Raw genomic sequence first — 26,418 nt, 5'->3', positions numbered from 1 at the left:
TGCGAGCGGCCCAGAATTATGGCGAGAGATGAAAGACCCCCCCCACAATGCTGGGGAGGCAAAACATGGCTCCGGCACCCCCCCCACACCCCCCCACCGCTCAGGTGCCGAGGTCTGGACCGTACCACGTAGGGAGGGGGGAACAAGGGTGGGGGCACCCCCTTCTTCCCGTGTCCGGGGCGGGTGGGGGATCCCGACTAGGGTGGGGGGAAAGCGGACTGTACCTCTCCCGCGGGGTGTGGGGGGAAGGGAATGAGTACGCCCTACTTCCTCTTCCCCCCCCCCACTGGCGGGAGCGAACGGTTTATCCCGGCCCCGCACCGCCAGCTCTGGGCGCCATCTTGGGTGCGACTAAAACAACAAGTCTAAAACCCCCGGCGGGTCCCCGCGGCGTCCCCGGGCCGCGCTGCCCTCCCGGACCGTCCCATCGCGTTACCTGAGGGGGTCCCGTGCGGGCGCCGCGCCCCGGCCGCTGCCGCCGGCCCTGCAGCGGCCCCGAACCCCCCCACCTGTCCTCACCTCACAATGGTAGCTGCAGAGCGGGGGGGGAGGGGCGGGTGGCCGCCCGGGCCTCATTACCATAATCTGCCTGGCAACAAGCCGCGCCGTCGCGCGCTGATTGGTTGAAACTCCTCCGCCAGCCACGGTAGGGCACAGAATTCCCCAAGGAAAGGCTTGGAGCGCCCAGGTCAGGGGGCTGAGGCGCCGGGGGGGGGGGCTGGGACGACGACACACACCCCGATCCGTAGGGGGTGGGGGGGGGGGGTCCTCTGCCCAGGTTTTCACTCTCACCTTCGGCTGCTGGCCGCCAATCAGAGCCCCTCTCTCATCCCCGCCAGGGGTATCTTCGCCAATCAGAGCGCGCTTTTCATCGCGGCGCTCCGCCCCCGCACTGGGGGTGTGGGCGCCGCCAGCAGGGCCCCCTGCTGTGGGGTGGCGCGGGGCACCGGGCGCCCCCTGGTGGCGGGAAGGGGCAGAGCGGCGACACCTCCGACGTCCCTCACGCCGAATGTTCCCGGGCAGGTCGGGCCGGGCCCATTCCCCGCTCCCTTCTGGATAAGAAGGTGACTCCCAAACTTCTCGTGAAATCCCATCCGCAATGCTCTGCAGCCCCTTGGAGCATAATTACCTAAAATTGTGTCAAAACCAGTGGATTCCACTAGAATTTTACTTAAAGCTGAAACGTGAGCTATTAATATCTGTTGAAGGTCAACCCATGAGAAAATGCCCACTAAAGGGCTCCTCCTGCCTAAAACGTCCCTAAATAGTGCTGTAAAATTTTTCTTCATGGTACATGTGTCTGAGTCCTAAATGTCTGCTCAAAGAAGGATAATACTGTTGTTCAAAAATGTAACTAATTGGTCATTCCAGTGTGGTTACTGCCATATTTGTGTTTAGTATTTATCTATTTGTATTATGGTGGCACGGAAAAACATCCCTTTCTTATCACTCACTTGCCATTAGCACACACTCAGGTAGCTCTTTAACCAAGTAGCTCAGTAGATATTTAAGCCAGACAATCCCTGTGTTTAGGACCTTTTAGTTTTATTCTAAATGGCTTCATGGACTGTGTGGGACCACTGTGAAACCACTGCTCACTGCAGTGTGGGCAGCTACCGATCCCTCAATGGGCCATCTGTCCAGGAGGACAGATAGGGGAAATTTGGGTTAAATATTAATCATTACTTTTACAGAACTGGTTTTGCTCAGTCTCTGTGCTGGGAGACCAATGAGAGGGTCAGATCTTGGTGCCATTAAATGTAACTCTCCATTAGGTCTGTCTTTTTAAAGCCTGGACTAGTCTTTTAAATTAAGAGCTGCTGTTGTAAATTGAAATCATCCCCTGTTGTACTGACCCCCTTCCATGAGCAATCAAAATTTCAAAAACAGCCCACAGAGATACAAGTTTTCTAAATTGTGTTGATGAACTTGATATTAAAATGTTAGATATGGGTTTTACACCTCAAGTCAGTAGAATTAGCTTACTTTAGAAGTTTGTTCATTTTCTTCCCCCTAACTATACTTCTTTACATCTCTGGGCAGTTATCTTAATTTAAATTGTGGGAGTCATGGAGCCAGTTTATTTCTTTGTCCCATAGAACCAGCTTCAATTTCATTATACTGTACTGAAACTTCAGGACAGCAAGGAAACACATAAAAGCAATCAAAACTGCTTTATTTCTTATAAATTTTAAAACCTGCATGTGTCACTTTTTTTGAAAAAAATCAAAGTGTATTTTTATTTAAGTTTTCCAATAGTCTCCCTAACATTTTTAAAGACTTGGTAGCTCTACCACAAGAGATGTAGCCCCATGGTGGAATACAGAACAGTGCCCTTTCCTGAAACAGGGCTCACATTGAAAGTTGTTCCACAGGTTATTTGTTTTTCCCTTTGGAGTCAAATTAATGCAAGTTTGCTGTGGATGCACCAAAGCTGCCAGATGCTGGTGTGATTCATACCCTGCAGTATCCGGCATCTGATGTAATGCCTATTGTAATTCCCACATTTGATGTGTTGTTTCTGATGCTCCAGCACAGGCTTTGTTTCCTCCACAGCCTTGTGCTGGCAGAGAGAGAGGCCTTCACATGAGGTTAATTTATTTATTTCTAATCTGCATAGTTCAAGGGCATGATATGAAATACCCCTCTTCACCTCCAGTCTGGAAGGTGCTGGAACCCTCCTGAAAATCCTGCTCAGCTCCCAGGCCATCAGATCCATGTCTCCATGCCTGCATCATCTCATTTGGATGCTGCTGCTACAGCAATTTCTCTCATCTGACAGAAACCAGTTCTGTCTCTTCCCTCTGGTGACTCCAGCATTCATTTCTCCACTAGTTCCTAGATGGAAGCAAGTGTACTGCCTGACTTCTCCCCCCTTTTCAGATTCCAGGTGGAAAAGCACACTGGAACTCCACCCCATTTAATTTATTCATGAATATCTTTCTGCCCTCTTTTCCTTGGATCTCCTCACCCCTTCCTTTCACCTAGAAAAGCCACTCCTAAGTCTCTGCCATAAAAAGAAGCCTCCCATCCCTGGACCCTACTCCCTAAAGCTGCTCCCCAAGCCTCTCTCAGACCCCTAGACAGGTTTCCTGTTTTTTTCCCATCCATATGGATATTTCAGGTTTTATTTGGGTTATTGGATTTTTCTCCATGACATAATCCCATTTTGAGCAACATATAGATTAAATATGACAAAGAAAAATGCTCAAGTGCTCTAAACTCATTTGAGTTATAGAAGCAGCCACTGCCTTCCTGGTCCTGGTGACCTCCCCGTTTCATTCTGTGCATGACAAGTAGGTACTTAGGTCTAGATTCCTAAATTAAACTGCACATGGAATTGGGCTATGCTTTGTGGCACCCACTTCCCACCCTCATGTAAGTCAGCAGCTGGCTGTGATTTAAAACTCCAGTTGAGAAGATGGAAGAACTTTAGCCCTGTCCCTGTTACAACCAGCTAAATTATAATGCAACTGAAATGTAATTACTTTTCCATCCTGCACAGAGAATACAAAACATGAATTCACTAGTTTAGAGTAAGCCACAATAAATTTAATTAAAATGGCCTCATGTAAAACACATACAAGTACAATAAAGTTATTTTATTTTGGTTCTCAGGATCACTCCTCTCCCAAAAAATTTGTCTGTTTTTTAAACATGCTGAATTAATCCCTTTAACTGCAAGAAAAAAAATGACTAAAACAAGTTTGAGGGTGTTGTAATAGTACCTACACCAACTCAAAAATTTAAATTTTATATTAAATGAACAACATACCATTAGCTGAAGCATTCACCTCATGCATTCACTATTGGTTCTCTTTTTGCCTGATTTGTACCCAACCAAGTGGCATTTCTCTTCCAATTGTTAATAATAAAGAGGCACAAAAATAAGTCAGGAAACAACTTGCATCATCACCCCGCCCCCAATCCCCCTGATTTTCACTGGTCATTTGGTAAAAGATACAGCAAGTTTTAGGAAAAGGCAGCTTTTCAGTTCATGAAAATCTTTTTAGCAAAGCTCTGCTGGGGTGTTGGGATAGGAAAAGTAAGTCCTGATGCCACAATGCCTGCAGAGAAAATATTTTGCCCCTCACACACCAACATCTCCCTGACTCCATTAGAACAATATTTATAAAGGCAGCTGCTGCTCCTGATGATGCCTTGACATCCCATGGTTTTAAGGAGACAAATCAACTGGGAGCTTGGCATATCATAGCTTTTGCTGCAAACTGTCTCTTTGCAAGATTCTGCAGGGTTAGAAAGGGATTTTTCCTTCTTGTGCTCAGCTGCTCCTGTGGAGGCCCAGCCTATGTCGTGGTTCTAGTCAGCCCAGTTTAGGCAAGTGCAGTAACTCCAGTGCAACCCAGTTCTTCTCTGCATTGCCAGAGATTCATTCTTGGAGCATTTCCCAGAAATCTGTGCTGGACAGATGTAGTTCACTTTCAAATCCAGGTCAGCTCCTTCTTTAGCTGGGATTACTGTTCATTTAGTGCACACATTTCTTCTCTGGGAAGGATCTTGGCTCCCATGATCCTGACAGCCGTAACTGCCAGCACCCACCCCTACCAGCTGATTTCCCACTGGAGTTGAGATGTCTCCATGACCCAGCCCTGGCTGTGTAGAAGCATTGTCATTAGTAGGAAATAATTTGTGCATCAACTGCAAAGTAAACACAGAGGATGTTTGGGTTTCCTTTCCATTAATCAGGCCAGAATGACTCTCCATGCTTTTTGATGTTTCTGAGTTCACTAGAAATTTAAATAAAGGTTTAATAGTCTCTATTAAAATTATTACTCTATTTAAAATTATAAAATAATTATTGAAATGATAGCGCATTATACAAGATTTCTAATTTTTCCAGAAGATTTGTCTCCAGCACTGGGAAAGGATTTGATCCAGCCTTTGACAACCTTTTTCAAAATGTGGCAATGACAGTCAGCCTTCTTCCACCTCTGTCAGGAAAGAAGGGATCTTCAGAGATCTTCCTCCTGCTCCTGCATACATTTGGTAGATTAATAAAAGGGGCAACATAAAAACACATTCAGTGATAACTTATGGTAGACATTTAGACAACAGCCACATTTTCTTTTTAAAAATTGTATTTTGAGATTTAATTTAGTACATGTACTAACTCTAGACTCTTGTTTATCTTGGCTTTTTATAGAAGAGCTAAAAGTAAGTCTCCTAGCTGGGAAAACTCTGTATCCTTTTTCAGGATGTATAAAGATAAAAATATTTTTCTGTCAGATGGTCAGTCCTTCTCCTTCTGCAGGAGTTAGAAATTAGAAGTCTGACCTTCTGATGGATGTAGGAGCTGGCAGAGAGTTTCCAAGCTACCAAATCCCCTCTGTCACAGACACCTCAGTATATAACTTGAGCAGGCTTTCCCTGATGAGAAACTGAGATGTTTATTCTTGCAGTTTTGAACAAGAAACTAAAAACATCACTGAAGACAAGTTGATTCTTTTTTCTAAAGTCTACTTCTACTTATTTCATGCCTTTTAAGTAGGGTATTTATCCTTACCCGCAGTGTTTACTCTCCTGATGTGTTTATAGACAGCAATCACATCCTCACTGAGATTTGTTTTGTCAGACTACACAAACCATGCTCCTTTTGTTTCCTGCTGTCTAGCACATTCCTCATTCCCAGCTGTCTACCCAGCCCTGCTGCTCTAGTGGGGCAACAGGGCTTTTACAGAGAAGATTTCATTACAGGTGATGCAGTTTTAGAAAGTGATTGATTTTTAAGGGCAAAAAACATCCCCTGGGATAGCCCCAGCTCTTATCTAAATGTCTGGATGTCCAAGCTTGTGGAAATACTCACCAGTTCCCATTCCATCCTTCAGCACCTATAGAAGATAACTAAGATTCATCTAGAGATGACATCTAGAGACCATTCAAAAATACAGATCAGCAGGCAAGTTCAAGAGGACAAGGCAGACCTGAGTCCAAAATTAGAATCAAATTTGCATGTCATGATGGAGGCTGGTAATGAAACTAGGACAAAATCCATTAGTAACTTACCTAATCTACAGCACTAGCACAGATTCAAGATCCATAGCCAGTTACAGTTGATACTAAGCTAAAACCCAAGACTCCTCTAGAATTACTCAGACAAGAAGCAATGGCCCTAAACTTGGCTTAAGTAGGACTCCTGGGCTTGGGGATGGGGGAATAGTCCCAGGTGAAGCTGTTTGGGATCAGGAGGATTTATGAGTTGCCTCTGAAGTCTAACTTAGTGGTATACTGCTGCTCAGGTGCTAAAGGTAGATCTTAGGCCTGATTTAGCCATGGGTTCTTAGAGAAGTCGGTTTGGCTTTTTTTTTTCATAAAGGTATAAATCGAGTCAGTCTTAAATCTAATATTTGTATTATTACCCTATTTGTTAACAGCTTATAGGACTGGCACACAAAAAAGGAAAATACAGTTGTGGTTGGCTTTTTTTTCCTTAATTTCAAGCCTTTACTTACTATGGTCTTAAGTTATTCTTTAATTTTTTATCATAACATTTTAAAAATTAGATCTTTGGAAAGAAAAACACTGCTGACATTTTCTTACAGTATTCTGAGATTTTAAGAAACCCCCTTTATGGCCTGTGGGTGGGGTTGTGTTGTCGGTCACCACTTGGGGATTGGGGTTTCCTGTGTGAGTTCTGACCCTGCAGCAGGTGCTGTCTGAGCAGACCCTAGGACTGCTGTCATTTTGGACTACATTCAAAGTATTTTTGCAGTGGGGTTCTTTGCAGTCAGATGTGTCCTTCAAGAGGGTAGTTGTCTGGGTAGAAGAGAAATGTTTGTTTAGTGAGTGATCGGTTCAAAAGGAGGGAATGTTTTCCAACTTAACTGAGTTGGAAGTTAAGTATATTCCACCCACACTGTAGACAGGTACATGAATAGCTTTGAAAACACCTGGGTTAGGAAAACAGGAGGAATCAAATGGAGCAAGTGCCAGGATTTTTCAGGGAGTTAAGGCTGCCTTATCTCTGAAGATGATAAAAACCAAATTGTATCATTCCAGACAGCCATTAAGATTGAAGCTGGGGCCTCTGCCTCGGTGCAGATGGCTACAAAAAAGAAACTTCTGTAGTCACACAGATAGGAAAAACAAAAGATTGTGCTGTTCAGGGGGAAAGCACAGAGCTGCCCAGAGCGGGGAATGCTGGCAGGGCTTCTGCTGTGCTTCAGTCAAACAACACTGGAGGAAGGATGCAGATACTGTAGTCTGGGAAGAAATAACAAATTTGCTTCCCCAAAATCTTTTAGTGAATAGAACATAACCTTTTGAACTAGTCTTCTTTCAGGAAATAATCCTCATTGTCAAAGTTCTGGTGATGTTATCCAGGTGCAGCCAAATGTTATGTACTCCAGGTGTGCCCAGGCACCTGGCAAGCCTGACCCAAAACAAAGGTGCTTTTTTTCTAAGCAGCGGATTTACATGGTTAAGTTAGGACAGGACTTTGCATTTCTCTGTTATTATGGAATTGTTAAACTGTTGCTTTGAATTCCTGTAACTGCAGCCTGCACATAGTGGAAAAATTCCAGATTTGCTTGCCTGAACATGAGCCTGCATTTCACAATAAAAGATTTGCTGCAGTTCCAGCTGACAGTGCTAGTGTGTCCTGCATCATGTTGGGTTTGCTCTGCCTGCTCTGCCTTCATTTTGCAGGGATCCCCCTGGAGACTTGTTTCCAGAGTTTTGCTGTTAGAATAGAACTGGTATTTCCCAGGGCTCTTTAATCTGTTTGCTTGGGAAGACTGTCTCTAAAGCCAGTATACCCCACTGGGAGCTCAGGTAGGATATGGACTCTTCAAGTTTATCAAAAGAGCCCAGACATTGAGCCCTGATTTCCAAAATGTGCTGCTTAGTGAATTTGCTTGAATAGTAGAGCATGGTAATAGCAATGGCACTTCTCAAAGCAAATGTCAAGTATTTTTAATCAAGAAGCTTGGCAGCTGCAGGCCCAGTCCCTCAGAAGCTGATTTTTACACTGAAATGTCGTTGCCACTGTGGTAAGATTATCTTGAAAGTTATTCTTATAATTGCTGAGGTATTCAGGAAGGCAAAGAACAGGAATAGGCCTAAGATGACAAGGTCATTTTTCACTACTTGGATCAGCTTAATATGAGCTGAATTATTCTCTCTGGCAAGTTCTGTTTCACCCAAGAACACCCTAAAAGTTGAATGAGCTGCTTCACATCCTGGTGGTTCTCCTTAACCTCAAAAGGTTGTAAATGCACAGAGAAGAGAAGCTGTGGCTGCCCCATCCCTGGAAGTGTTTATGGCCATGTTGGATGCTCCTTGTTGGAGCAACCTGGTCTAGTGGAAAGTCTCCCCTGCCCATGGAAGGGGTGGAATGAGATGGGCTTTGAGGTCCCTTCCCATCCAAAACATTCTGGGATTCTGTGATTTCCTGTATTCATCTTTGCACTGAATTCCACATCCTGGCTCCCCTTTTCTGCTCTTTCCTCATTAATTCCCTGCAGAACTTTTAGGAACTGTGCTGGTGATGCCTGTTTCTCTTTTTTTTCCCATCACTTACCTAGTTTTATTTTTACCTGCTCACTTTCTCTTTCAGTGTAGAAAAAAGTATTTTAAAATCCTATTTAATTTAGTATACAGCAACTGTAACACAGCAAAACCCCACAGAAGGTGTAACGAAGACTAAATGTCAATTCAATATTTCTGTGACACCTGCTGGGAATTTATCTCCTTTCAAAGCTTTTCTCCAGGTTTTATTTCACAGCTGACATGTTGGTTGATAACAGAAGTATGAAATAAAAAGGAATGAAAGAGCCCTCTGCTGTACAGAATGCTGACTTCTCTTGGCATGGAACACTCAATAGTGAATCATGCAATTGTTAAAAAGCTATTGACAAACATTGGAGTTGAAAGTGGCAAAAAGACATCATGTGAAATATTTTTCCTTCCCTGACTTTAAAGAAACATCTTCCCAACAAAGACAACAACTTACCTAGCCATAAACTCATTTGAATCTTATTTTTCATTGCTGTACTTCTTGGATTCTCCTTTGGTAAGTGATTTCCTGCCCCGTTCCAGATGCTGTTTCTATTCACAATGAAGTAACAGTCCTCTGTGAGTGATATCATTGTACCATACCACAGCCCTTATTGTGACTTCTCAAATTTACCACACCGAAATATGTTCGTTGTTGACTGTTTGGGGACTTTCAGACCTAGGGTTTGACTGAAGTCAGTCTAACAAAAACAAAAACGAAAACAAAAACAAAAAAAAAGAGAACAGAGCCTGGAGAAATTGGACAGTTTGCAATATGAAAGAAAAACATGGAAACAAAAAGAAGGGCAAAACCAAAATGTTTGACTATTTGATACGGTCTTGTACAGAAAGAGGGAAAGCTTGAAATAAGGCTTGTGTAAGTCATTGTTGGTTTTTAGGTGATACAAATATTTAATTACTGACCCTGCCAAGAGATCTACCCATGTGCTTTTTCTAGATGATGCAGCTGATGCTGGATCAGTACATGGTGTTGGCCAGGGGAACACCTGGCTTGGGGGCTGCTCCCCTTTTACCACCCCACATGTGCTTCCTGGCCACAGCTCTGCGCCCATGTGCCAAAGGAAGTGTATCCAAATACAAATAATTTCTAGATAATCACCCTGACCCCAGGTTTACACCTTTCTAAACAGAGACAAGGAGCTTTGCAGTTGCCTGCTGTGATCTGTATTTTTTATCTCATGCTGATGCAGTTCCATCCTTTGCTGGGATAAGGTTTATGAAAACTGGTGGATGTGGTTTTGCCAGTGTCTGTGTGCATAGAAGTGATTCTTTTGAAGGGTTATGTACAGATATATGTTCCAGAAGACAGAACAAATAGAAGGAATCTGGTTGAGTTACTTGAGTTCTGATCATGCAAGGATTGGAGCACTCTGAATTTTAACTACAGATTACAGTACTTGCATCACCAAGTAAGGTTGCAGAGGTGTATCTGTGTGTTTATATGTGTTTAAGCATAAATTGATCTAAAGACATAATTATATATGCTTATTTTCTCCCCCATTAGAAGTAAAATGGTAGCTGTGAGAAAGAAAGGGAGATGGAAGACTTTTGCAATTGGTTAGCAAACATTGATTTAACATCTTTGCTAAGCAGCTTTTTTTAAAATTGCTTTTTAGCCTTCTCAGTTGACAAAGAACTGGCAAATGGGCCTGTCATTTAGCTGTATTTTCAGTAAGTATGGAAAAGGTCTTGTTAGACATCTTAAGAGAAATGAGGGTGTTATTTATCATGCCCAGCAAAATATTGATGTGTTTAAATATGCTGATCTATAAGATTTTAGAAAATAGAAAACATGGTCAAATTTTGTCCTTATTGCTGTCCACTGAGACTGTACCAAGTAGTACACTGAGGAAGAATTTAGCCAAAAGGAGTTTTGAGGGAAACTATTAAAATACAGATAAATGAAGATGTCTGCTGACCCTAAGAATCTGCATTCATGTGGCAAAGGATTCATTTTCACACTGCAATGCTTTCTGATACATATTTTTGTATCATCATTTCCCATTTTAAATTAAGCTCTTAAATCCCAAAGGGGAATTAACTACCATCCATTTGCATTTTAAAGTGAAAACTCAAACCTCAATAGAGTGCTCTACTTAAGACTCCTTTTCTATAACTTAGCCAATGAGCTACATTTTGGTGGAGACCTTGGGGAGTCGACCAAGTGACTGGGACAAGGCAGGACGCCTAGAGTTAGAGGAAGCCTAGTAATTTGCTTCCAAAAACACGGAATACTCTGATATCAGTGTGAAGCTCTCCTTCAAAATGGTGTTTTTCATTATTGTGGGGCAAAATGTCTTTTAATTTTGGGGGAGAAAAGAGATCTTTGAGCCTTGGCAAGCTTTGAGTGGCAAAAGACACAGGCTGTTCTCTCTCCTATGAGGGAAAATCATGGTAAAATAAAAGGAGCAAGTTCATATTCAGCCTTTTGCAAGATATGGGAAAAGACTATTGGAAAGTTGCAGAACAGAGACTTAGTTAAACATCTCTCAGGAGCTGACTCAGCTTCTGTGAAAATGTGATTCAGAAAGAGCCTGTTCTCCCCCTCAGGCCATGGGTTTGGGGTGGAAGTTGTAGGCGGCCCCCTCCTTCCCTTGGAGACACTGGGATTCAGCTTCTACTTACATGTCCTAGTTCTTTTCAGCTGTGTCCTGCCCTTTGCCTTTATTCAACTGACACTGACTTCAAATACATGTATTTCTGTATTTCTTATCACCAAGAGAACCTATATTCAAACTTCTTGCTGCTTTAGGAGTTTAAAACCTGCCAAAGCACTGCTGCATTTCACTTCCTGTGGCCCTCCAAAGAACTCTGTTTCAAAGGTTATAAAAACCCCAGAGCACAATATGAAGCCTCTCTCTTGAATGAGTTTGTAAGTCAATAGTGCTGTAGAGCCCTGGGTGTATTTGGAGCATTGAAATAAAGAACTTGTAGAGCAAGGTCTGCAAATATGAATTCCTGTGACTGGGAATTCCTGTATCCCACTGATTTTCCTCTGACTATCAGTGGAAGACCAGGCTGCTGCTCAGAAAAGACCCTATAGCTCCTTCCCAATGTCGGGTCTGGTGATAGTGCTGGAGGCAAAGCTGCAGGTCCTGTGTCTCCAGGTGTGCATTTCGAGCACTGAAAGTCAATATTCATGTGTTGAAATAAGAAGGATGACTTGGTGTTTGAGAACTGTGAGGCCCCAATGATTGTAACAGGAAATGTCTTAATATTTGTTTAAATAGAATGATTCAAACTGCAGCCTTCTGTGCTGATACCAAATTAAAGTAAGGAGGGGATTTTTGAAGTTATTCTGCTTTTAAGTGCAAAAGGGAAAAAAAAGCACTTAAAGGTACCATGCAGCTGATGGAAAACTACAGTTCCCAGTAATTTGTATTATCAGACATGATGTGTCTTCTAGACATTTTAAATTCCTTATTGCCTGTTCCTGTGTCATAACTTCCTCATACACCCTGTTCTTGCAAACTGAGTAACTGCTCAAACAAGTGATTGGTGGTGAAATAAAAGGTGACTTTAGTGTGCCGTGAAACAGCTTGTTAGCACAGGCAATTCCATGATGCCTGATGGAACAGATGCTGAATCAGACCTGATTGCAGAGGGAGGAATCAATTTTTTGCTGTTGAATTACACTTATCTTCAAAGATGTAAATGATTCCACATTTATTCAGCAGGACAAGTCCTGAGGTTTTTATATTCCATGTTGTTCATTGCTGTGCCATTTGTTACGATGATTTGGCTTTTAATCTACCAATGAATACTGAATGAAGAATTAAATAATGAATCAGATGTCTTCTGTTACTTGCCAGGAACACAAGCCATTTTTATTTTCAATTTCAGGTTTCTTTTACAGTATAGGACAAAAATAAATTATAAGTGAAAAGAAGTTAAAATTATTCTTCTCAAGCAAGTCTCCTGTATCAATGCTTAATCCTTCCATTATGTCTGATGTCATTAATCATTCTACTGTAATATTTGACACAATCATTTGTGGGACAAATGAGGATCTAATATAAAAGCTGCAATAATACTGACTTATGTGGAACTGCAGCTAATTATAACATATTTGAATTTTCATCTTTCATTAAAGACCTCTGTAAAATGAACAACCTTTCACACTGCTGAAATGACTGATACAGGAAAGCAGAGGAGGGGTGAGGGAAGAAACATCCAAGGACAACAGGAGAAATCTCAGCACCGTAATGATAAACAACTCATCAGTTGTTGATGGATTCTTTTTAATTGTGGGCTTTTTCTCTTTCAGATGTCTTCTCTACCACAGCTGTGGGACTCAGCTTATTTAGGTTGGAATGGTTTGTTTGCCTTGATTCATGAACGACTGACTGCCATCTTCAGAGGTTAAACATCGCTTCAGTCTTCACGGACTAGAAGAGATAAAGGAGACTGGATGCCATTGCAGGAAGATACGTCTCACCGAGCAAGAGGATGAGAGTTCACTAAAGATTTTCTGCAAAGCAGCCTCTCCTTCCTCTCTCCCCAACACGTCTTCTCTGTGCCTTTACTTGTAGACCTCTAGAACCTCAATCTTTGAGTTCTCTCTTGAAGTGTCACATTCAATGTTTGTGTTCAGTTCCTTGGAGAAGCATCAGGTGTTGCTGCCAGTGCTCAAAGCCTCGGATCCATCTGTAGAGAGAAAATGAGCAGCATAAATTCCCAGTTTGTGTATTAGCTAAAAAGGTAGCTAGTCTCTGCTATTTCTGTATGTGGGATCCTCAGTCTGAATGTGGGCTCATTACTCTATTGAATTATATATCAGAAGTAATTTCTTTTCCTGGGAAGTGAATCCTACATACATACAAATCTATTCCAAAATGAATTCCTCCCGTCTCTCAGATGTTGCTTTTGCCTTGGCTAGTCTTCAGAAAAACAAATTGTCCAATTAAATTCACCAATGGTTTTGCCCCCCATCTAGAAATGAGAGGAGGTCATAGATTTAGCACATTTTCTGGATGCTGAGATTCATATGCAGAATGTTGAAGGAGCAGCAGCTTTCCTTAGCAGCCACTCTCTTATGCTGCCCTTAAGCATCCTGGATTGATGCATTTTTCATTTTGCAATGCAACTGAACCTTTCTGTGCTGGTGCTTCAGCAAAGCTGTAATATCTCCAAACCTAAAAAAAGGTTAGGTTAATTTCAGTTACAGGAGTATTAATGCCAGGCTTGTTTCCTTAACAGTCTGTTACATGCAATAGGCAAGGACTGTGCTGTTTGAGGTGAATACAGCACAAACTCCTGTGCAGATCTGCCCACTTCAGACATGTCAGTGGAAGCCAGATGAATGACACTGTTTCAGGCATGGACCAGAGCAGTGGGAAAAAGGCTAGCAAGAGTTAAGGATTTATTGGAATAATGAAAAGTAGATTTTCTCCCTTCCCTGCCAATCCCTTTTAAAGAAGTCTCTGAGCAGAAACAAAGGCTTACTGTCCACCACCATTTACTATGTCACTTCTTTTCACAGATTTCTGTGCTGTTTTTGTCACGTCTGCAGTTATTCCATTTTTCCCTGTTATTCTCCATCCTTTCACTCTTCTGAACTTCACTGTATTCCTCTACAAATCACCTTTTTGTTTTTAAGCTCCTGTCTGCCTCTCAACGTTTCTGCATTTTTTGTTACCATATTTCTATGGAGCATCTTTGTTCTCACTGTATATCTTAAGCCCAGTTTCTTCAGCAGTTTCCTTCATCTCACTGCTGCTGGACTTCCTACATCTTGTCCCCACTGTGTCATTTTCAGTCACAAATGGAAGGCTGAGCTGCAAGGCTGCAAGAACCCTAGACTTCCACACAGAAGTGCTGTAGACAAATACAGATGCCCAATTCCAGGTGACGTTGGCAACCTTCTGATGTTATTTTTGAGTCTGGAGAAATATTATGTCCCACAGGCACTTAAATAGCTGGATGTTGGATCAAGTTTGAGTTGGCTAGTAACAGTTTTGCATTGCTTTCTGCCCCTTACACAGCCTTGATGATAGGTAGAGGTCTTGCCTGAAGGGCAGGATGGCTCCAGATGAGTTGGGGCAGTTAGGTGGGCATCATTTGTGCACTATATTTTTCCTAGAAGCACTGCTTAGTATTTCTTATATTGCTGAATTGTATTCAGCAGTAGTACAATTGGAGTATGATTATGATACTCCAATAATAAGCAGTAGGGAGTTCTTTACTTAATCCCACCATATTCTTTAGTTGTTTCTAACTTCAGTTTGCATTCTACCTCCTAAAATGCAGATTGACTCAGTTCTACCTCTGCAAGCTCTACCTTGCACATACCTGCCACACAGAACTAGTACAAATGATGCGATCCGCCTTTTAAATCTTCAATGAAGTTTAGCTGTACAGGATTACAATTCACTGGTTAGACTAATATTACACTTTAATTTCAGGAATTCAGGAGAATGGTGGGAATCTTCAAAGATTTCCTCACTTCTCCTGAACTTATTCTCTAGGTACTGAAAGGATCTCAATGCATAAGTTTTATACAGTTGCTGCTTTAATGAGAGAATTTAATGGTACCAGGTGCATTCCTTGATGACTTCTGTTTGCTCTTTTTATCATGAATTTAACATTATTCTTTCAGAGTACATTTTTGCAATCACAAATATGCTCTTTTTGTTTACAAAATCATGGTCTTGCAAGTCAAAAGGGGCAGAGATGATCGCTTGAAACATTTCTTACAGAATAAACATTGGCAGCCAAAGGTGAGGATGAGATTCTCAGTGCTTCATTAGCCCAGATGTCCTGGAAAAGGGCACTAAGAGCTCCAGAACTTGGGTAAAACGCAATTCTTGGAAGTAAATGTAAGCTGTCGCCTACCTAACAGGTTTAACAGCAGGAGAGGTGTCTTAGGGAATGCTGCAGCCTTGGAGCATTGATTCAAATTGGTGCTGTTGTCACAGGCAACAGACAAGTACCAGTGCTCACCTGAAATAAACCTCTGCACTGAATTAAACATGGCCATCATGCCACTATGCCTGCAGTGACCTGTGTGGACAGGTGGCTGAAAAAAGCCATCCCCAAATCCTTTTCATGCTAAAAGCCTTTGTGTTTTTTCCAACTGATGGAATTCCATTTGCATCTTACTGGAGGCTCTTATCTCAATCTCTCTCCCTGCCATCCTGCAGTCATATGAATTTAGTTGCATGTAGAGCTCCTGATCATCACCAAGGAATGACCAAGGTCTGGGAGATAAAACCTTTTTTTCTGGGGACTTTTTGTCCTGGTAGGACTGATCTCTCTGTATGAAGGGAAATGTGTTATTCTTCAAACTTTGATTTCTCACTTGCTTTTTAGGCAGTGAACTGAGCACTGATGGCCTTGGCTCTTGAAGAGGAATATCCTGTGTTTTAGCCTCACTGCAGGACTTCAGCTCTAACACCCTGGTGTATCTACAGTTCAGGACTAGGAGCAGGTGAGGATGCAGCTAAGTTTGTACCTCATACTTATCAGAGAGACTTCTCCAAGAGTCACTAGATTTGAAGTTTTTCAGAAAAACAAGGATCACACTGTTGGAGTCAGTGCTGTGAACATAAATTCTCACCAAGCACTATGTAAATATTAAAAGTAAATTAATTTATATAGCACTTTAAATACTATATAAATTCAACCTCGAATGAAAGTCCCATCCCAAAGATTTATAAAGAACTTGTACATTTTGGACTGGGGGAAAAAAACCCATCCCTCCTTTTTAAGTAAAGGGAAAAGCCTAACTCAGAATTGTCTTGTTATTTACTCCTGTATTCATATTGCACATTAAAATACTTACATAAAATGTGCCAGTTTTCAAAAGCAACTTGTTACTCTGTTTTTCAACTGAACTTGGCCAGACTAAAAAGAGAATTATATATGCCAGAGGACTGCAGTAAAAGAGATTTAAGGGTTTTCAAAGAGTGTAAGAAAGAGACTATAGTAAGTGACCAGTGGAACAATCAGCAATTTTAATTAAAACAGGGCTGCTTATTGATCTGTCATACAGATTTACCCCATCTGCAATATTTCAGCAATGTTCCTATTTCAGAAAACAGCACTTGTAAGAGCCAGTAAAGAATATGGAAGTTAAGAATGGAAATGTTTTGTAACTGGGACATTCTGTGCTAAGATCTTTTTCTATCCCATTTAAGCACCTCGTGAATCTTCACACAAAAATGAAAGCAAATGTATGGAATCTATAGGATAGTCTACCCTCGTCTAGTGGAAGGTGTCCCTGCCCATGGCATGGGTCTGGGACAAGATGAGCTTTTCCAACCCAAACCATTCTGTGATTTCCATGATATTGCTTTTCTAACTTAATGCCAATGGGCTCACTGCACGTCAGTGTGAAAAAAAATCCATCAAGTCTAAAATATATTGGTATTTTTAAAGATCTTATGTTCTTGAAACAAGTGGGATCTCTAGCAGTTGTGTCTTCAAGGTGGTCATTTGTCATCCCTGAGCTGACTGACCTACATTTACATTGGGAAAACCAAGGAAAGTACTAAAAAGGGACTAATAAATGCTCTGCACACATATGGAAGGTCTGTGGTATCAGCAACTGCACTTGGTAGATCTGCTTTTTTCCTGAAGAGTTTGCTTATTTTAAAATTCTAATTATTTTAAATTTCCATTTTTAAAGTAGCATGATGAAATTAAAATACCCTCAATGCAAATTTGGCACAAAAACCTGGTTTTAAAGCCAGAAATGTGTCCTGAAATAGCAGCACTAGCAGTGGCAGAACATCTGCACTGGAAGGAACTGCTCTTGTGCTCTGATTGAAAAGAAACACAAACTGAAGGTGGTGATGGTGATGTGTCTGTTTTTTAATTAAATGCATGCATGTTATTTAAAGTTTATGGAGAGCTGTGCTGTGTTTACAGAGCAGCTTGTGTGGCAACACAGGTGATGTCTCCCAGGTCATGTCTGGTGAGCACCTGGTGTTGGCAGAAGGATGAAGCCATCAAGATTGTCATTCTTATCGTTCAACAGCTGTATTTTAAGAAAAAAAAAATAAAGAAGGACATATGTGTTGAGTTTTATTATGAAACCCAAATGGCTGGGAACTTGATGCTTGCACATGGGTCCAGAGCTTTGAGAAATCGGGGATAGATGTAGAGACAGTTTTTTGAGTGGGAAACATCATTGTTTTATTTTCAGATGAGGAAAACGCCTCATTAGGCTTTTATTAGCCCAGAATGTTCCTGCTCACCGCAGTGGTGAGGTGAAGCGTTTAGCCTCCAAATGGCCATACAAGCCACGGCCTTTTCCGGGGCTCGCTATGCGCAGTTTTCCCTCAGGCCTGGTGTGGCAAGGCCCGACCAGGCCACGCCCCAGCCCTAACTGTCCCCCCACGGCTCCCGTCAGCGCCGGCCGCCATTTCCCGCCGGGGGGCGGCTCCACATGCCCTGCGCCTCGCCCCATTGGCTGGAAGCGTTGCGGAGGTGCGGCTAGCTGCCGCCTCTCGATTGGCTCGTGCGGCTGTCACTCTTGGCGGAGGCGGGGCCTGGCGAGGCGGGTCCCCGCAGGGGCGCTGCGGCCGCAGTTGCGCTCGGGCGGCGGCGGGTGATGGCGGCGGCGATGGGCTCTGCGATGTTGCCCCTCTTGGCGCTTCTCGGGCCCGCGGCCGCGCTCGCCGGATACATCGAGGTGTGTGAGGGGTGTGGGGGAGGGCTCCCCCGGGGTACCCGATGCATAGGCGGGAGGTAAGCGGGATTCGGGGTGTCTCGGCTGGTGTGGAGCCGCCTGGAGATTGTCCAGCGTCTTTGAGACCTTCCCGGGGTGGTGAGTTCGTATTTTACCGGTGTTTTCGCGAAAGCCGTGTTCCTCAGGCCGCTCTCATCTGGACGGGAAGCTCCGTCTCACCGGGATGCTTGGGGCTGTTTTTTTGGGGACGTGACCTCGGCATTCTTGGCACGGGAACAGGAGCGGCCAGCTCAGATGGGTCCAGAAGCATTGAAGACTGTTAGAGGGCTATTCCCTAGAGAAAAATCTCGGTTGAACGAATCCATTTGGTTGATGATGGATCCAAAATAAATCTTTGCGTTGGAACTGGTACCTCGGCATTCGGGGAAGATGCTTCAGCCAAGTGTAAAGGCTATGCATTTCAAATAGAAATGGCTTAGATGCTCATAGGAGTCTGTGTTTGTATGTGTGTGTATATATAAATACACACATGCGCACACATAAACGAGTATATATTAGTTTTGTGTGTACGAAACGCGTGTTGTGTTTGCATATATGAAAATAACTGGACAGAGGAAATTCCAGCTTTTGCCTAAATCTAAGAGCTCAGTATAATCTAGCTCTCCAAACAACAAGATGAGTAGGAGAAAATCTTGTGAGTTTAAAAACTTGATACTATAACTTGTCTTATTAGAGGGAAGGAGAAAAACAAGGAGCTAAGTATGTGCTGAGCTTGAGAAATGGCATGTAAACAGAGTTTAATAATCTGAATGTTGTTTGGAAATGCAAAACAGCTGCATCAGTCTTGTGGAGGTTCTGGGTTATTTAGGGCTGGATAAAGAAAAGGCTGGTGGCTGTTTGTGAATGGCTTGATATGAGAGTTTACAGTAAATTTTAGCAGGCTTGGTTAAACAGAACATCTACCTCAGTGTGATGCAAAAATCTAATGCTCTAAGCTGGTGGTAATTCCTAACTGGCAGTAAACTTGGGTATTTTTAATATATGTTGTACGAAATTGGTTTGGTCTGGTCTGTGATTTCTGCTTGTTTGGTTGCTATTGAGGAATACTATTCTGCGTACTTTGTACCAATCTTTCTGTTAAATTTCTGTAAATCAATGGGACATGGTTGATAACGATTTGTGGAACAACTCGTGGGGAGGTTGTCTTGCAGGAAGGATGGTGGAGCTGCTCTGAGGGCACGGAGCTAATGCCCAGATCAGGTTCCTTGGCATTGCCTTGGTGGCAGGGGACTGCCTGGTGCTGCATCCAATCTCCTGCACCTGTTTGGCAACTCCTCCAGCTGTAGGTCACTTCCTCTCTTACATCCGAGACAAATTTGGCTGCTATGCATATCCCTTCTGGAATCTGCTGCTCAGGGACATGTGCCATGAAAAATCAGCTTGGAAAACAAATCTAGCTGTCACTTTATTCCAAGGCCCAGTGGTGTCTGTGTGATGAAGCAGATCCCAAGTTTTGCCTGTCCCAGGACTGGCAGAGAGGGAGAGTGGCTGTGTCACACGTTGTCACTCCAGGAGGGGCCAGCAGTCCCAGAGAGGGGGTCACTGACCTTTTAGAGGAGGATTAAAATGAAAATGTTCCTGCAATTCAGTTTGCTTCCTCTGAAGGCATGATAGCCGCCTTCGTCTGCTGGCATAAAATGTCAACTCTGGTATTTTAATCCTTATTTTTGCTGCATTCTTTCCCATTGTCTTGTCGGTGGGGGACTGCAGCTCTCAAGTCTTTTATCGCTGTCAGATTTGCTCAAGAACCACTCTCGATGCAGAGCTTAGGAAGTAAATAGTTTTGTTCTGGGTTTTACACTGTGGTCATTACTGGATTTTACCAGCTAATGTGATGAAAAATATGCAAGCAGTTGGTTTTTGTAAATAATCAAGATGTCATTTGAAAGTTATGGAGAACATGTAACAATGTCTGCAGTTTTTAGTTCAGCTGGATTGGCATGGTCCCATTAGGTGGATTTTCTGTCTCTTGATTATCTTAGCTCCCATTCCCTGTCCCTGGAACACCCGGTAATCGTCTTATCAACTACAATCTGTTTTTCTTTCTGTGCAGGGCAGAGCAAGGGGAGTGGTAGTTTATTTTTTTCTCTTAAATTATTGTATCTGAACTCTTGACTAGGGCGTTCCCAAGGGTTGGTGCTGGTGACAGTCGGTCTCCCTTTCAGATCGTAGTGTGGGGATGGCTGATAACCTCTGACAGTCTCTCTTCCAAATGAATATGAGTAGAAGAGTTTAGAGAAACCATGGATCCCAGCAATTATTGTGTTTCTTTCCATAGCAGTATGTGTCTGAATTTTGCTTGTTTTGATTGTGAAGTCCCCAAGAAACTCAAACAGGACGCTGATGCCAACTGGAAAAAGAAAATAAATCTATGCTAATTAGATCTGTATTCCAATGATAAACTCCTTCTGCTGTGCCCTCAAGACCTTTGAAGGTGCAAAGTTTTTTTTTATTACTTGACTTTTTTGTGTAATCAAATTGAAGGCAATGCAGACTTGATATGGCTTTTTTTTTTAATAATGTTTGGTATTTTTCCAAAGCTCTCTTGTATGCTTACATCTGTTACCTGCCTGCTCAAGTCACCAGGATTTGGGGGAGAGGGGAAAAAAAGGGTGTGTTTTGCAGCAGAATTTCATGCTATTATTTTTGTCTCGTATTGCTTAAATTCTCCTTGGCAAAAATATCAGCCTTGTGCCATTTCTGCAGACCTTGGGGACTTCTAATTGCCTGCGGCATCAAACAAAGAACTCCACCTAGGGAAATTTCCACTTCGGTGTTTGAATCCTGAGCAGAAGCAGCTCAGGAAAATTCCAGCCTTGAGCCTGTGGCCTTTAGTTTGCTCTCAGTTCCTAAAACTTTGCTTCTTGGTGTTAGGAAATACAGCTTCCTATGAAGGTGATAATATGCAGTGCCTCTTCTAAGCTTCAGTAAAAGCTCCTCTGGAACAAAGATATGGAAATAAATCTGATACTGCGGGGAGGCTCTGGATTTTCTGCTGCAGTGTAGGATGGCACGTGATGATAAGTACTTCTTTTTGGAGGATGCCTTCAGCTCTCCTTGTTTCACCTGTGAAATAATTATCACCTCTATTAAATGTTATTTAGGCATTAATAGCTCTACCAGGGATTGAATGACTTTTTTGTTAAAGTGGTCGTTGCATCACCTGCAAGTAACTCAAAAACTGTTCTGTAGGTGGCTTTAGCTGTATTATAATTACACACTGCTTCTCCTCCAGCTCCTGGGAGTCCAGGGAAGGATTAGTGCAGTTCTTGGTGCTCTGCTCCAGTTGTGCTTCTCTCTAGATGTGCCTTGTAAAACTTCTGCCATTGCTTTTCCCTGTGTGTGTCTTGGAGGTGTACGGGCTCGATCTTGGGAAAATAAGTCACTTGATTGCAGCCTCTGCTTCTACACATGTACTTAAACCAAGGCCTTGTTCCTCAGCTGAAAATTGAAGAGAAGTACACCATTCCCATCTATTTCTTGTTAGAAGGCAAAGCCTTTCCCTTTCTTTTTTTACACTTTGGCATTTCAGACTCTGCTTTTAACTCCTCAGGCTTTCGAAATTGATGCAATCCCTGGGTCTCTTGTGCTTCTTCTGTGCAGTAAAACTTGGTGTCATTGTTTTTAGCTTCAGGCAGTCAGCGCCTCTGAAACTTGGTGTTAATTTAAGATGATACTTGCTCTTATTTGGAAGCCTTTCAATATTTACAATGGCCTAGAAACCCTTCTGGTAAGGCACTTAATTCAGAATTGCACTTGAAAATGCAAGATTGACCCCTCCCCCCCTTTTTTTCCCCTCCAAACTCTTGTCTGCACCCATTATAGGCATGTTATGCTTTCTCTACTTGCAGTGTGTTTATCACAGTGAAATGGCATCTCCTACCACAGGTTTTACTTGCTGGGTATCTTAAATGGAGTATTTAGGGCTTTGTGACTATGCATTAACTATATTCATGTTATCGTTTGCTTTTGGGTAGTTCCCTTTTCACCTTTTTCCTATAGGTGCCAGTAAGTCTCAGGTTTGTGGGGAGAAATGGGTTGACAACATTGTGCATAAAAATTTACAATTTTTCCATACGAAGATGTATACTTATTATGTGCTTACTAGTGTGAGTTACAAAGTAGTTAAGAAGGAAGATGTCAGTTAATTGTCAGGTTCTTTTTATTGTGAATTATCCAAAATGACTTGTTTTTACTGGTTTGGAAAGGTTGATGGCTCCTCCTCAGATACAATAGGATCGAGATAACTTTAGCCTGTTAATACTGTTACTTGTATGGGGCAAGTGACTGGTGCTGTTGGAGCAGCACTCTCCCTCCTGAGGGGCAGTGCACAGGGAAAAGTGCATTTTGGGATGCATAATTTGGCTGGGGTTGTCTTTGAGACTAGTTTCCTAACATGAGATTTGACTTTTTTTCATTTATGAATTTCTGCAGCTGTAAGCAGGGAGATATATATGCATGCACACACACACATTTCACATGGAGATCTAGCTTGTGAATGACAGTGTTTTTTTTTAACTTGTTCAGCACTAGATTTACTACTTCCACCTCCGTCTGCCTTCTCAGTTTCTCAGTTGGAGTTAAATATATATTTGTGATTGCGTGTTCTCTAAGCTATGCTACCTTATGGGAGGACATGGAAAACCTACATACCAAAGAATACAGAAGTGCAATCTACCTTTTAGCCTGGCTTTTAAATGTCCATTGGTTCTAATGCTTGTCCTGAAGGATTGATGTTTAAAACGCAAAATTCTGTCTTTATGTGCATTTGTAAGAGTTTTAAGTTACAACCTAAGATGAATGATCGAAACACCAATGTTCTGCAAATGATGTTAAACTAATCTCCCTGGCAGCCAAACCCGGCCTGCTTGGCTTTATGTAATCAGGTGTCCACCTGATCAGGAGCACATGTGGCTAAGCTGCTTACCAGCTTTTCATTTGGAGGTATTACAGGGATGTTTTGTATACAGCCAGCGGGGAAAAGGATGTACTCCTTATTCTTGAAAGATCAACCTGTAGATGTACTAAATTGAGTTCTAACTCCATGTTGTCATGTTTGCCTGCTGTGGTAATGCTCTTGTGCAAATGAATGTATTGCAGATCTTCATTTTAGTTTATTTTTTCAATAGCCTCCTAGTCACTCTTAACTAGTATGCCCAGTCAAATGCTGCTGATCTCTGCGGTATTTGGTGATTTATTTCACTTTCCATTTTCGCTGGTGACAATGGGAAGTGAAATCACATGTTGGCACTCTGTTTCCTGAGGAAAACTCACTGCTGGGTGAGGCATAGTAGAGAACAAAAGGCTTTCTGGACTACAGGCAAGCTTGGTTCATGTGCATTTCATCTGATATAGAGATTTCTTCTGGTGAGACTGGCCCAGTGGTCTGTGAGGACTGGTGCAGCTGGACTATCCTGATGTTGGAGTGTTTACTGCAAGGATAGTGGCTTCACTTGAGCTGTTTTTTTCCTGATGATTTGTTTCTCAAAATGACTCTGTTGGGCTGTGCAGTAACATCTGTTAGCAGTGGTTTGAGGGAATTCTTAGTTTTCAACCTGCAGATCAGTGGCTGCTTAGAGAGTTCAGTCTAAGCTTCTTCTCCAAGGCTGTCTTGGGGGGTTCCTCCTCTAAACCTTCAAAAGTCTCACCAGTTATTTCTAGCGCTGGGATTTCCTGCACAGGTGAGCTGTGGGGTAGAATGCTGTGGCTAGACGAGGCCTTCAGTTGATGAAGCAGGGTCTGAAGTTATTCCATGCAGTATGTGAGCTTCAGAGAAGCTTATGGAGGAGACGAGTCAATAATTGTTTGGCTTGGATGGCTTCACTGTGCTTTGAGACTAACGGAAGATCATTATCAAAGGATGACTTTAAGCTCAAGTTTTTCAAACTATCAAATATGAAGGGCATTAAAATTGTCAGTATAACTTAGATGCAGCCTGAAAAAAACCCCAACAAAATCCACAGAAGGTGGGAGCTGTGCCTTGGTTCCCACTTGTGCTGGAGAAAGTTTGGGGTAAGGCACTGAGTCATTGGTGTGTTACAGCTGTTGGCAGCGTCACCGACCTGTGGTACCGTGCCGAGGTGCAGCAGATGATAAACGTGCCTCAGCAGTCACATCCCAGGCTCTGGCTCTGTGACAGGGATGCATTTAGGTAATTTCATACAGTAAGCTTCTCTCTAACCAAATCACAGCAGTGCAAAGTGTATTTTGATCCAGGTCAAGGACAGGGACAGGCAGACACTCACAGGCACACTGAGCTGGCTGAGGCCATGCTTTACTTGACTATAACAGCAGGTGATATTCAATGAAATTTCCATTTAAAAGTAGCTAATTGTCATCTCCTTATGGATGACTTCATGTTTAAATAAATGCAGTGTTTAACGTTGAAAGTTCCTGTTCTCATTTAGGTCTCTTTTCTTCCAACAAATATTTTCTGGTTATGTTATATTTTCAAATGTGTGAGCTGTTCTGAGGTGAGGGTCAGGGGGTTGGTTTCTTTCAATTCTTGCATTAGTGAGAATTTTATTATTTTATTAATGCTCTACTGTAGTAGAGCTTGTGTTTTCTCATGAAGATGTTGTGTTTGGGTTCTTGAACGCAACACTATAAACCTCTAAATGAAGCCAGTGAGGTGAACTCAAAAATCTTCATCTAGTGATGATGTTGCAGAGATGAAACAGAGGTTTAGCAAACTACTTGGTATTTTCCACGAGTTGCCTTATGCTAGTTTCAGTACTGAGATGCTTAAATCAAAAGCCAAACATTAGCATTTTTGATCTTTGGGGGTTTCTTTAAAGGCTCTTATGTTATTTTTAGCTCCAGCTTCCTGCCAAAAGCTTTGTTCCTTTTTTTTGGATTTTGTGTTGATGAATCCCACTAGTTATGATGTCATTCCATGGTGTGAAATGACAGCAACAAAAAGAAAAATCTTAACCCATACCATCTGTTACAGTAAATATTATGTACTCCCATTAGATTCCAAGCGGATTTGGATTGCATATTTACAAGAGAAGCTGGTCTCTGCTTAGACTTATGGTACCCTCTAGCATAAAGCCTTTAATCACCAAATTCTCTATATGGTTTTGGATTTGACATGACACATTGCAGGTCTAAGTTTAGTTGGTTTTTTTATCAGTGTTTAATCTTCTGTTATTCATATCAGGCCTAGTAACTTGCCAGAAATTATCCTAGAGGAATCTGCATGAATTAGGATAATTCACTAATACCAAGCATTGGTTGACTTCTTACAGTGGTCATCTTACAGTAATTGTGGCCTGAAGTAGAGAGAGGCAGATTTGCTTTAAGCTCATAAGTATTCTTCTCAAAGATTAAATGCAGAATGTTGATTCAAACCTGTGGTTAGTGCTCCCCGAGAGTGTATTGGCATTTGCATGTGTCTTTCCCTGCATAATTTATCAAAGCCCTCACTGAAGAAATTGAATTTGATAGGTGTTTTATTTTATGCTGCAAGATCACAAACTTGTTTAGAAACGCTAAAGAAGAATGAAATGGTGTCAGGATCCAAGCAGAGCACGGAGCCTGCCTTAGCAGCCGTGTTCAAAGATGAATTCTGAAATGCAGGGTACAGCAGTGCTTGTGCATGAACTGAGATGTGCTGCCTGCCAGGGAAAAAGGAAACTGAGAAATTGTTGAGGGTGCATGTTATCGTGGAAACTGGTTATTACTCTTGAATGGAGCAGGATGCTCTCAACTCCCATTTGGATTTGGGATGAGATTTAAGTGCCTCCACGTAGTTTGAGTTGCAGGGTTTCAATAACCACTTCATTTCCAGAGGCTTTAAGTAAAGCCTCAGTGCTGGAAATGTCAGGCAGTGGAGAAGGTTTTCCCTTGGTAACCAGCCAAAAAAATGGAGATTTTGCATTTGCAGTGTATTGATGTATTAGAACTCAGCCTTTGGGCATGGATGGACGTGATGCTGTGGCTTACCTGGGCAAGACCCAGATCCCAGGACTTGCTGGGGGAATTCTTGAGGAGGTCACAGGATGCAGTTGTGGTGCTTCTTTGAGTGTGGGAAGTTTGGGCTTGGGACAGAGCATTGTGTCATTGCAAGAGACACTGGGGAAAGAAGGGGGGACAGAAACATGTTCCTGCCCCTGTCACTCCTGATAAATGCTGTCTTGTTCAAATTGCATCAATATTTGCCCTGCAACAAAGGCAGGCAGTATGTG

At 42.4% G+C, this 26,418-nt stretch overlaps 2 protein-coding genes and 1 long non-coding RNA gene across 9 annotated transcripts in view; 2 read left to right on the top strand and 1 right to left on the bottom strand.

Moving 5' to 3' along the window:
- Positions 1-898, bottom strand: part of PRDM10 (PR/SET domain 10) — a 47,549-nt gene extending 46,651 nt beyond the window's left edge. The window contains exon 1 of one of the 3 annotated variants that reach the window (XM_064731892.1): positions 793-898. The gene's annotated coding sequence lies outside the window, so the exon portion shown is untranslated. Of the gene's footprint in view, positions 1-436; positions 530-579; positions 684-792 lie in introns of those variants that run through there. The other 2 variants (XM_064731894.1, XM_064731890.1) reach the window with 2 other exon arrangements.
- On the top strand, positions 293-16,225 carry LOC135457368 (uncharacterized). Of its 2 annotated transcripts, XR_010442718.1 has the most exons (4): positions 293-688; positions 12,803-13,236; positions 14,294-14,382; positions 15,847-16,225. It is a non-coding gene; the product is annotated as an uncharacterized LOC135457368 (long non-coding RNA). The 2 variants fall into 2 exon arrangements; XR_010442717.1 differs by having other exon boundaries at positions 12,803-14,382.
- Positions 16,226-18,021: 1,796 nt separating this feature from the next.
- Positions 18,022-26,418, top strand: part of APLP2 (amyloid beta precursor like protein 2) — a 49,116-nt gene continuing 40,719 nt past the window's right edge. For 3 of the 4 annotated variants that reach the window (XM_064732103.1, XM_064732101.1, XM_064732100.1), the window contains exon 1: positions 18,029-18,172. In XM_064732103.1, coding sequence (XP_064588173.1) covers positions 18,092-18,172 — 81 coding nt within the window. In that variant the 5' untranslated portion in view covers positions 18,029-18,091. Of the gene's footprint in view, positions 18,173-26,418 lie in introns of all 4 variants that reach the window. The other variant, XM_064732102.1, reaches the window with a different exon arrangement.

Source organism: Zonotrichia leucophrys, chromosome 24 (genome assembly GCF_028769735.1).
Source record: "Zonotrichia leucophrys gambelii isolate GWCS_2022_RI chromosome 24, RI_Zleu_2.0, whole genome shotgun sequence".
Lineage (NCBI taxonomy): Eukaryota > Metazoa > Chordata > Aves > Passeriformes > Passerellidae > Zonotrichia > Zonotrichia leucophrys.
Note: the sequence above shows the minus strand (reverse complement) of the source record. Positions and strands in the feature narration are given on the sequence as shown.